At 39.7% G+C, this 12,614-nt stretch overlaps 1 protein-coding gene across 4 annotated transcripts in view; it reads left to right on the top strand.

Annotated features, from left to right (window-relative positions):
* The window catches only part of gria3a (glutamate receptor, ionotropic, AMPA 3a), a 72,794-nt gene that overhangs the window by 22,790 nt on the left and 37,390 nt on the right, over positions 1-12,614 (top strand). For all 4 annotated transcript variants that reach the window (XM_072676647.1, XM_072676649.1, XM_072676648.1 and 1 more), the window contains exons 4-9: positions 1,931-2,118; positions 5,633-5,686; positions 5,909-6,070; positions 7,382-7,549; positions 8,033-8,137; positions 9,288-9,395. In XM_072676647.1, coding sequence (XP_072532748.1) covers positions 1,931-2,118; positions 5,633-5,686; positions 5,909-6,070; positions 7,382-7,549; positions 8,033-8,137; positions 9,288-9,395 — 785 coding nt within the window. The remainder of the gene's footprint in view (positions 1-1,930; positions 2,119-5,632; positions 5,687-5,908; positions 6,071-7,381; positions 7,550-8,032; positions 8,138-9,287; positions 9,396-12,614) is intronic.

The raw sequence follows: 12,614 nt of genomic DNA, 5'->3' as shown, positions 1-12,614 counted from the left end.
CAGGAGTCTATGCTGTCTGACCAGGAATCCATTCTGTTTGGACCAAGAGTCTATGCTGTTTGGACCAGGAATCCATTCTGTTTGGACCAGGAGTCTACGCTTCTGGAACAGGCCATCAGACCAAGAGTCCATTTCTGTCAGATCTAGAGTTCAATCCTGTGGGAACCAGGAGTCCATTCCTGTCAGACCAGGAGTCCATTCCTGTCAGACCAGGAGTCCATTCCTGTCAGACCAGGAGTCAGACAGCCAATCAGGACAAAGTGATTAGAATCCTGATTACTGTGTAAAACAGTGCAGCTCCATTAGCAGCACATTCATCATAGTGTGTAGTGCAGCAGTGTGTGGTTTTGGGCATTAAACTGTTAAAGAGCTTCACAGATGTACGTGTTTTGTGCAGAAATAATGCAGCTATTGGACAAAACTGTGACGACCAGCTGAATTTGTGTGAATTCTTGCAAACCCCTGGAGGTGCAGAGAGTGTTAACTCAATATATCCTTATTTCTCACTTGCTCGTACACTACAATTTAAGATATTTTTAATACAATTTTATAATTCTGTGGTTGGGTTAGGGTTATTATGTGTGTGTGTGTGTGTGTCACTAATACATTAGAGCCGATTATTATTTAGTAATTAAATCTAAAATCTTCTTCTTGTCCCTCATCTCTGCCTGTTTCTGTCGACTGCTTCACCTTCACACTCTCACAAAGTGTTTAATACATTTTATTCATTTTCATAAATCACAGAAAACCCGATACATGTCTTTGATTACAATAGACACTTTAACTACCAACCCATAAAACGATATTTACTACACCTGCAACCATCAGCCCATTCAACCTCAGTCTCTCTCTCTCTCCCTCTCTGTGCACACTAGTTGAGCTACCTCTGCAGTGGAATGCTCAGTAATCACTTCACATATAAGGTTACTACAGGACAGAAACAGTACTATTTACAATTTCAGGGCTATTTAAAGGTTTAAACACAAGAAATCAGGCGTGTAGTGACTTTGAGTTCGACTTGACATTCATGACCAAGTCTGAAGTTTCTGCGTTTGAATAAACTCTGATCTCGTCATCACTGGAAACATCAAAACAGTCACCAAAAAAAACCCAGCCTTTTATTGCCATAAAAGCAGCCAGAATCAAAGACTTAGTGTCCCAGCAAGATCTAGAGAAACTGCTCCATGCTTTTTTCTCCAGCATCTCCAGCAAGATTGACTGTTTTTAACTTGACTTTTCAGATAACTGGACAGGAATTAACCTTTGCCTTTACTAAAGAACCCTTGAGGAGTCCCATGAAGGACATTCTGAAGTCTAGGACCATTGCATTTACTGAAGAATCCTTGAAAATAGCTTTTTTAGGAGAAGACAGTAAAATACATCAGCTTGTAGAATCGGTCAGCGCTTTCTGTGAGCTACCATGTTGTTACTTCGGTACAAAAGATGGACGAGGCTTTCGTTCCTGTAGACAGAATGAGAGCATACTCTTACAGGCACACACTCTTAAAAGGTGAGGCGAAAGTCTGTGTACCCCCCCCATGTCTTTGCGATTCTAGACTACACTACAGACATACTTGCAAACATGTGAAATACCAAAGCAAACACCTCAGCATCCCAACAACCATAAGAAATTGAATGGCAACCACATAGCAACACCCTGTCAACCCTATCTAGCAACTGCAATCCACTGCCCATTGCAACAGCAAAGCAACCACTCGGAACAACATAGTACCACTGAGCAATAGCATAGCAACTGCCTAGAAATCTCATCAACTGCTTAGCAACAGCATAGAATGTAGCAATGTAACTCCATAGCAACCACCTACCTACCACCTAGAAATCACTCTGCAGTTTCTTCATGAAATGCTGTTTTTGCTATTTTGTGTTATTGTATTAATTTAACAACACCTCCCCCCCCCCCATTTTTCAGGTTTCTCTATGCTGCAGGCTATAATGGAGTCAGCAGTGGCGAATAACTGGCAGGTTACGGCCCGCTCTGTGGGGAACATTGTGGATCCTCTGGAGTTCCGCAGGATTATAGAGGAGATGGACCGGCGGCAGGAGAAACGCTTTCTGATCGACTGTGAGGTGGAGCGCATTAACGCTATTCTGGAACAGGTACGCATTAAGAATGGATGTTATGAGACCTAACTGAGTGGCGCACATGTCTGTTGGCTTTCTCATCGGGAGGTTGCAGGTTAAATCCCTGTTTTTTACTCATGTTAAAGTTTATTGGGTGTTCTCTGGCCCTTCAGCCCTGAGATCGGTGCCTTGACCTCTGCTTGGGGTTTCACTTTAGCTTTTTGTTGTTTAAAAGCTCCTTCTCTCCATCAGAAATTAGCAATGGTCAGAAACAGTGCTCTGGTTGGTTGTTAATAATGGTATTTTGGTTTTGGTTTTGTGGTTGTCGCTCACCGTACTCGCTGTTTGGGCATGACTGCATCGTTGGCTGACGACCTAATCATGACAGAGCCTGCGCTTAAGTGGCAATCCCACTCGGGAGCCAAACACTGGCGGTAACAGTGGAGGTTGCTAGGTTGCAGGTGTATGATGCCGCTATCGGTAGATATTGGCACTCATAGAATGCCTCTCAGGCAATCACGTTGCAAGGTCAGCTCCAACATGTCTTGCATGATTTGAACAGCGCTGGTCCTTAAGGGGTTAATAATTGCATGGGAGAGGATGGGGGAGATGCTGTGCCTTGGGGGGTGTGTAACTGTGTATAAATGTGTTATTAGGAACTTGTGGTTCAGATAAGTACACAATAAGTACAAAATAAAAGTATTGGTGAAAAAGTAAAAGAGCGTTTTTCTGTGTGTGTGTGTGTGTGTGTGTGTGTGTGTGTGTGTGTGTGTGTGTGTGTGTGTAAGTAGGGCATAGCGTCCTGCAACAAGGGAACAGTCAGAAAACTAAAAATACACTCCCTCCTCCTTCTCTTCCAAAAATACAGCTCTCAGAGCCCGCAACACACACACACACACACACACACACACACACACAATAATTCACATTAACACACTCTGTCTGTTTACCTTGACCTCTGTGCATCCTTTCTGGCTGTCTTATGCCCTCTGTGTATGTGTGTGTGTGTGTTCTCTCTTCTAGCCATCAATCGTATTTGCAGAACAAAGGCAGTACACTCTAGCCTCACAAACACACACACATACACTCAACCCTTCTGTCCTCATTTTTACACCCGTAAAAAAGTGGAGTTTCTTCAGTAGTTTTGTAAAGGCAGTGGTTCTGTATAGAACCATGACCACCCAAACATTCTCATCTCTCCCAGATGAAGTGAATAATGTTGATTATGTCGTGAATGCGCTACATGCAAAGGCCTGGACGGCAACTGAACAGGCATCTCCTAGACGGCAACTGAGCAGGCGGTTCTCATAGTTGGCATATTGGAAAGGTGGGGAAATAAGCAGCACGAAGACCTTAGACACTCTGATGAGGTCCAGATCATTAAGGCCATCTAACTGGGTCAGAGCATCTGCCAAACGGCAAGGCTTGAGGGGGGCTCCTAGTCAGCAGTGGTGAGTACTTATCAATGGTGGTCTGAGCAAGGACAGACCACTAACTGGCACCAGGGTGCCGGGTGCCCTAAGCTCATTAGTGTTCAAGTGTTTACTAAGACTATGCTATGGCCTGGTCTGATGAGTGCTGTTGGCCATACCTGTTGGAGGTGCTCAAGAGACCAATATTTAAACCAAACATGATCATGGAAGAATGTGTGTGCGTGCTAGAGAGAGAAACTCTTTAAATATCTGCTAGTTCCTCAGGGCATTGGTCCATTAGTGTGTGTGTGTGTGTGTGTGTATGTGTTTCTGTGTGTGTATGTTTCATATTAAAGGGTTTTCATAAAAAAGAGTCCATCATGCATGAACCAGACACACAAAAACCCCAGCGGCCCAAGCCCTGTCCACTTACAGGTTCTTCTGTTGTGAGGTTGCATTCAACCCTAATGAGAGACTGTAACACACACCTCAGTTTATATCACAATACCTAAATTTAGAGTGTTATTAATATTTAATCCTAATGAGAGACTGTGACTCACACCTCAGTTTATATCACAATACCTACATTTAGAGTGTTATTAATATTCAACCCTAATGAGAGACTGTAACACACACCTCAGTTTATATCACAATACCTACATTTAGAGTGTTATTAATATTCAACCCTAATGAGAGACTGTAACACACACCTCAGTTTATATCACAATACCTACATTTAGAGTGTTATTAATATTCAACTCTAATGAGAGACTGTAACACACACCTCAGTTCATATCACAATACCTAAATTTAGAGTGTTATTAATATTCAACCCTAATGAGAGACTGTAACACACACCTCCGTTTATATCACAATACCTACATTTAGTGTTATTAATATTCAACCCTAATGAGAGACTGTAACACAAACCTCAGTTTATATCACAATACCTACATTTAGAGTGTTATTAATATTCAACCCTAATGAGAGACTGTAACACACACCTCAGTTTATATCACAATACCTACATTTAGAATGTTATTAATATTCAACCCTAATGAGAGACTGTAACACACACCTCAGTTTATATCACAATACCTACATTTAGAGTGTTATTAATATTCAACCCTAATGAGAGACTGTAACACACACCTCAGTTTATATCACAATACCTACATTTAGAGTGTTATTAATATTCAACCCTAATGAGAGACCATAACACACACCTCAGTTTATATCACAATACCTACATTTAGAGTGTTATTAATATTCAACCCTAATGAGAGACTGTAACACAAACCTCAGTTTATATCACAATACCTACAACCACATTAATACCACAAAACCACATTAATGGTTCTGTTAAACTGTGTCATTTGAACAGGAGTGCACAGACATTTGCTTTTGGCCCAAAATATCTGAACACAAGCTTTTATATTCTAAATCAACCTTTTTCTAGGAAGGCTTTAGACTCGATTTTTAAACATTGCTATGAGATAGATTTCGTTGCATTCAGCCCTGAGAGCAAGTACATGAGACGTAATTGGATGATTAGTTCTCCAACTCATCCCAAATGTACCGGTTGGAGCTCCATCACTCCAGAGAACACAGTGGAGGGCTTTATACCCCTCAGGGTGACCTCAGGTTCATGTGCTCACAGCTGCTCCACAGCGTCACTGAGTATTGTTCAGTGCTTTTCTATGGAGATTAAGCAGCTGTATGTGAATGCCTGTGTCAGAAACGGGGGCACCTTAAAGCCCATTAAAACAGCCCTCCTCTTTATTGGATGTTCAGTGGATTGTGATTCTGTTTGAATTGCTGCAGAGCCTCACGTGGCCCTCAGCTTGTTCCCTGTGTATCTGCAACGTGGAGTTTGGGGAGGTGAGCTCTCTGCAGTTATGGTTTGCGGGGTTCTAAAGGGATCGGGACAAAGATGCTCCAGTTTTGGGTTTATTTTTAGGGTGAAGATTAGAGGGACTATATGACGGAGTGGAAGGATAAAAAGAGAGAGAGAGTACGGCACAACCACTGTGGACTTGACACACATATTTATTTGATTTATTAAAAATTAGATACAGAAGGATGATCTTTAATTTAAAAAAATGATGCTTGTAACATCTGTGTGTATCTGTGTGCAGGTTGTGACCTCAGGGAAGAATAGCCGTGGATATCACTACATTCTGGCTAACCTGGTGAGAACGCATTACTGGTGTTGTTGATGTATACAATAGAAATAATAATAAAATATTATGATGATAATAATAATAATTTTTATTAGTATTATTTTTGCTTCACGTTTTTGCATTTTATTTAAATGCACTTTATGTAATTGAATAAACTGCCTAAAATGAAAGTTGCATACAATTAGTACTTATTATTAATATTATTATTTACTGTCTTTTCCTCTGCTGCAGGGTTTTTCCAATATGAGCGTGGATAAGGTGTTCTCTGGAGGTGCTAATATAACAGGGTTCCAGATAATAAATCCGGAGAACCCGATAGTTCAGCAGTTCTTGCAGCGCTGGGACCGGCTGGATGAGCGAGAATTTCCTGAGGCTAAAAACACACCACTAAAGGTCTCTGTCTCTTGCTCTTTATTAACTGCTGTCTTTGTTCTGTATGATTGATTGACACGGCCACTAACACACTTCTAAGTTAATTACTTGATAAACTGCATAATTAGTTATATGCATAATGAATTACATTTACAGGTTACAAGGACATTTACATCTGCTGAAGTTTACCTACACTCATCATGGACCCCATGGATTCCCTTTTTTTTGTTTCTGGGCATGAACTTAAACAGCCAGTTTGAACAGAAGTCCCTACGATAGTGTGTTTTAAACCTTGTTGCGTTAAGGGGTTACGGTCAGACTATTGGGAAGGCCATCCCAAAGCTTAATGTTAGCCAGCTTTGTCCAATATTCACTTTGAACATGTGTTTTGTGTCATTGCCCTGCTGAAATATTGGATTGTGTTAACCGTCTAGATGATGACTTGAGGTTATGTAGAGGTAGTTCTCCTTCATTAAATATTTACTTTGTGCAATGTACCAGGTCCAAAACAGCACCAGAGCATGTTGTGACCATTACCATGCTCAACAGCTTGTACGATACTAAATAATAAGAATCATAAAATAATATATTCACAACAACAATATGTTCTATTAAAATAAATATTAAATAATTATATACATAATAAAATCAGATGCACATTTTAGGTTTCTGGTGGATTATCCGTGCATTGCATACACCAGAAAAATACATGCAGATTTTTCAAGATTATACAAATTTGCATAAGGGGCAGCATTAGGAGTTAGGTGTTCTATTTGTTTTAGTGTGTTTTAAAAAAACGTGCTGTGAGCAATATATTTTACTGTATCAAATATGATGCAAACTAAAAGTCATATATGTAGGTTATATGGCAACTGATAGTATTTGATGGTACAGGCTTGAAAGGGCTAAAGATCTGTTTGATTTGATTGTTCAACAGAGTTTCAACAGTTTTATTCTTAAAGCAACACTATGTGGTATTTCTACTTTAAAATAACTGACCCGTAATAGAGAGAATGGTGCTGCTATCGTTGCTACTCCGGGCTCAGCACGCCACAAACTGCAGTATGTTTAATTCATTCATTTAAAATCCTGTAATCCCACTGTAGAGTCAGTCTACATGCTTATTTTACTTTCAGTGACAGCTCCGTCTCTGTTTGTTCAGAAATGCATCAGAAATGTTCAGAGTTCCACTTCCCGCTGCTTTTTTGATTATTTTGTATGAACGCTGGGCTACAGTGTAAATGAGGGCTGCTTGATTGATAGCTATAAATGTATACAATATAAAGACTCAATATACAAGGTATCAAACGGAATCTGTGTGTGTCTGTTTAGTACACCTCAGCATTGACCCACGATGCAATCCTGGTAATAGCGGAGGCGTTCCGGTACCTGCGTCGCCAGCGAGTGGATATCTCCCGGCGGGGAAGCGCGGGAGACTGTCTGGCTAATCCGGCCGTGCCCTGGAGCCAGGGCATTGACATCGAGAGGGCGCTCAAAATGGTAGGAGGGTGCTCAACAGTGCCCAGACGATAATATAATGGTTTGGTATTAATAGGGTTAATATTATATTAGGGTTCTATCAATTTGTCAACATTGATATAAAAACAATTTTCACTCTTTTCAGGAAGAGTTTCAGGGATTTCACAGTAAAACAGTGTTTAACTCTCATATGAGATCAGCTGATTTTCCCTCCTGAAACTCAGGTTTGATGGTGAATCTGTTGGGCATCAGCCATGCTAATGCTTGTGTCTGTTCATCATATGTGACAGGTTTTACACACGTGTACGCTGTTTTCAAATGATTCATTACTCTTAAAAACAGACACGCAGAAAGAGGGACAGCCAAACAGATAAACAGACACATAAATAGACAGAAACACATATAGATAGATTGATAGATAGAGAGATCAATGGGTGTAACAGTTGCTCTGTGTGTTGTTATTTGGTGGGTGTTACTGTTGCTCTGTGTGCTGTTGTTCTCCAGGTTCAGGTTCAGGGGATGACAGGGAATATTCAGTTTGACTCGTTCGGTCGACGTTCCAACTACACCATTGATGTTTATGAGACAAAGCCGGGAGGAGCCAGAAAGGTTAGTGAGAACATGTCACATCATTTCACCATCACAGTGATATTACTACATTACAGTCCAACTCTAACAAAGAGTTTTGTGTAACTATACAACAGGCAATAGTTATTTCTGTGTCATATATTTATTTAGATAATAGATGCATAATTTCAGACATTTATACAGACAGATAGAGATAGGTCAGGGGAAAGACTTCCACATGCAAACATTTGTCTTTTTTAACATATTACACATATGAATATTTGATCTTCGCTTGAACAATATTGAGAGATTATGGGGTAATATAACTAAACACATAAAACTGAAGACATATGTTTTAATAATCATTTGTAAAATGTAATCAATAGAAATGCATTTTTTGTAGAAAAAAAGTTAGGACACCCCAACACATTACTACATCAAATACCTAAAATCAGGTGGTGCTTCAGACCCTCAGACATTTAGTTTGGTTTGCTCCTGATTGTTGAAATGAGTGGTTTAACCATGGGCAGATGAGATGGGCCAAAGAGCTTCAGCTAGAAGATTGTTGATGAATATGAGACTGGGATGGGATTTAAGATCTCAGTATAATTACAAAAATCTATGCGCTAAATAATTAACAAGGGAAACAACAAACATTTTCAGATCAGGCCGTCCAAAAGCATTTACCATCAGAAAAGAGACCCAAACCGTTTGATTTTCTAGGGAGGTGTGCATGTGGACAATCAGACTAAGGTTGCCAGAGAACAGCTAGCCAAAGACCAGGACTTCTGAAACAATGTGCTTTTGACAGATTATTTCCAAAGCTGAATTATTTGGACACAGTAACAGAGGACATGCCTCTGTCTGTTAAGCCAACTGTTAAGCGCAGGTGGACCATGCAACATGACAATGACCCAAAACAGTCCAGTAAGTTCACCTTGGAACGGCAGAAAATAAAGAAATGGTGAATGATGAAGCCACATTTACCTGTAGATATTGTTTGAAAGAAGATCAAATATGGATATGTCTAAATTTCTGAATGTAGAACTAATTATTTAATGGGATGTTCTAATTTCTTTACATGACTGTAGATAGATAAATAGACAGACAGATGTATATAACAGATGTAAAAATGTGCATGTTGTGTTTGTGCACTGCTGTAATTGCTGTTTGTTGTTTGTGTGTGTTACAGATTGGGTACTGGAACGAATATGAGAAATTTGTTTATATAGTGGAGCTGCAGGTTACCAACGAGTCATCTTCTGTGGAAAACCGAACAATTGTGGTCACTACTATTATGGTACACTTTCCCAAGCTGCTTTTAAAAACGTCCCAACCATGAGTCCTTCTGCCACTCCGGGCAGAGTGTCGGCGTTACGCTTGGTCCCGGGGGGGCAGAACCTTTTTCTCTTTTCATTTTGCTTTCCACCCACTCACTACATGTTGAAACAGTCGATCACTTGTGAGTGCTTCAACTGTATCCGTGTGGGTGCCAAAGCATCGTCACTTTCCCTACCACGGTGGCCTGTTGTAGCAGTGACATCACAATACCGGCTTTGGTAATGAATTAGGCTAGGCTCTCTCTCTGTCTCTCTCTATCTCTCTCTTGCGCATATCATACGTAAGTACTCACCTATGCTGCTAAACGAGCCGCAACAATCTGGATGGATGCAAATGACACACACACACACACACACACACACACACACACACACACACACACACACACACACACACACACACTCATACACATTCACATAGATGACTGACCTTTACTGATTTTCTCACCGGTGGCACAAAGATATGAGTATTTGAAGTGGGCGTAAAGTGCCCACCTCTGGCCTTTACAGACCCCGCTCACTCTCAGATCTCTACTCTGTTCTGTGTCACCTTCGATCTGTGCTGAAGCGCCTTCTTTTCACATCCAGCCGTCCAATCAGGAGCAGCCAAGATCAACCAATCAGAGAGAGGGACATCCATTGTAACATTATTAGTGAGATTACTATAGAAGCTACAGCAGGAATTAGTCAGATGTTATGTGAAATCTCATATAATATAATATACAGTTATGTTATATTCACATAATTATTACATAACACTAATTCAAGTACTTAATTTGGAAAAAATAATAAATAATAGGATTATTATTATTATAGTCGTTTTTATAGTGTATATATCATTATGATTTATAATAAACAGAACAGAACTGAACTGATATGAAGTATTGCTGTCACTTTGATGAAACGTTATGCTGAAATGAAAGTAAATATATAAATAAGAATCTGCTGTGTGAACACAGAGAGTCCAAAAATAGAAAATGTGAAACCAGCTCATAGCCCCCAGTTCAGTGTTCTGAGAAATGTGCATTCATAATATTAGAATTTGAAACAGCATTCATTTCCATAAATATGGGACAATTAATTGATGGCCCAGAAGACTGTAAATGTGTGTGTTTGAGAGAGAGAGAGAGAGAGAGAACTCTAAAGACTTGCTAATTGCACTAGGTTAGCAGGCTGGAGCTCGAAGCCAGCAGGGCCTGACACTAAAGAGCAGAGGTTGGGGGAGGAAACGAGGATAGTGTTAATTAAACAGTAGATGAAAATAATTAATGAAACTGCTCCGTTAATTACATAAGGAGGCACTAAAGCTGATGCTACAGGTCATTAACAAGTGAAGAGATGAAGAGGATTTAGAGGGCAGGGCAGAGCTTTTTTAAATTTGTAGTCGCTCTTAGGCTAGTACTTGTTAATGAATGCTTTATGAACAGAATTGCTAAACTTCTTATGATGAATCCTGCAATATTTGCTAACACACAGGGACAGATCTAGGAGGCTAACTGCATTTGCTGTTTGAATTCGGTATATTTTGTGTCTGGATTTGCCGTTTGCTAGCGGCTTTAGTTTGTTAGTAATTGTACTTCTCGCTAGGCTAGATTGGTTGATGAGTATATTTACTGTGTGATAGGCTAATTTAGCTTGAATTTGGGTTTGCTAGGATAGTTTTATTTATAAGTATGATCATACAGACCATGTAATCCTACTTGACGTAAATAAATAATACGTAATAAATAAATAATTTGAGTTGACTACAGAACGGCCTTTGATACAGAATACCTCCAATAGGGCGCTTAACTCAATATGAACGTTTCCATCAATGGCTAATATTTGCTATGCTAGGCTAATTTAGCTTGTATGTGGATTTAATGTTGCAAGGCTGGTTTAGTTTGTGAGGTGATTTACTAATCATTAGGATTATCTGGAAACAGGTTTGCTAGGCTGCTGTAGGTTGTAAGCAGGCACTTTTTTACTACACTAGTGTGGGTTGTGAACAGATTTGGTGCTTGCTGGGCTAGTGTACCTTTTTATTAAGAATTACTGTTTGGACATTGCGAAAATTTGACGTTCCCTAGACGTGTTTAGATTGTAAGCAGGTTTTTACTTTATTAATACCTTACTTTATTTAAGACTTTAGTAAGTAGATTTGATACTTGCTAAGCTACTTTAGACACTTTAGCAGGTCTGTTTCACTAGTTTACGCTAGTTTTTAGTTCGTGACTGGATTTCATGTTTGCTTTTTGTGTTTTATGTTAGTAGTTTTGATAGAAGTGTAGTGTAGTGTAGTTTTGCAAGCATATAAGCTTTTTCTAGGCTAGTTTAGTAATGTTGTAAATACATTTGCTAGGCTAATTTAGCTTGCGAATGGATTTTCTAGGCTAGTGTAGATTGCCAGAGATCCACAGTCATATTTAAATGTACCATAAGGTTCGCCTTATCTTACATTTAAAGGACATGACTGCTTCTTCTGACTCTGCCTATGACCTGCTCATCATAGGCAAAATCAGAACGACAAAAAAGTAACATTAACACAGCGTTAGGCGACATCAGGCTAATACGCAGAGCTAACATGCTAAGCTAACACGCTTTAGCAGGGAGAAAAGCGAGGTCCAGTTCTGCTCTGATTGGATGGCTGCGAAATTCTTGTGTAGTTCAATAATCCCCTCATGCAAAATACTGAACAGAGAACAGTATGTTGGCATGAAACTGCGTCTAGAACTATGAATAAAAAACAGTGGAATATAAATAAGGTTCAAACCACATGTCATTAAACATTGAGATCGAAATTTCCTAAAAAGTAAATGTAATGTTATAATGTTCAGTTAATTATTCTGAGCTGAATGTGAATGTGAGAGGAGTTGTAAGACTGGTGTTTCTATGGTGCAAGATTCAGGTTTAAGCTAATGGTCAGTGTTAGTGTTACCCAGCATGTGTTGTGCTCTATAAAGGCTTTCAGCACAAATCTGAGGAAACCACTGAATACCCCACCCAACTCACGCATGCACTGGGGTGTGTATGTGTGTGTGCGAGTGAATGAGAGAGAATGGCTACACTTGTGAAGACTAAATGTGATCATAGGCTGCTGGGATTAGATGTAGTGTAAGGGTTTAGGTTGTGTGAGATTTAGTCACACGACATTTACTGAAGTGTTTCTTCCTCACAAGTGTAGCAATACAAGCGTTTGT

This window comes from Salminus brasiliensis, chromosome 1 (genome assembly GCF_030463535.1).
Source record: "Salminus brasiliensis chromosome 1, fSalBra1.hap2, whole genome shotgun sequence".
In the NCBI taxonomy this organism is placed as follows: domain Eukaryota; kingdom Metazoa; phylum Chordata; class Actinopteri; order Characiformes; family Bryconidae; genus Salminus; species Salminus brasiliensis.
The sequence above is the reverse complement of the archived record's forward strand: the minus strand, read 5'-3'. Positions and strand labels throughout refer to the sequence as shown.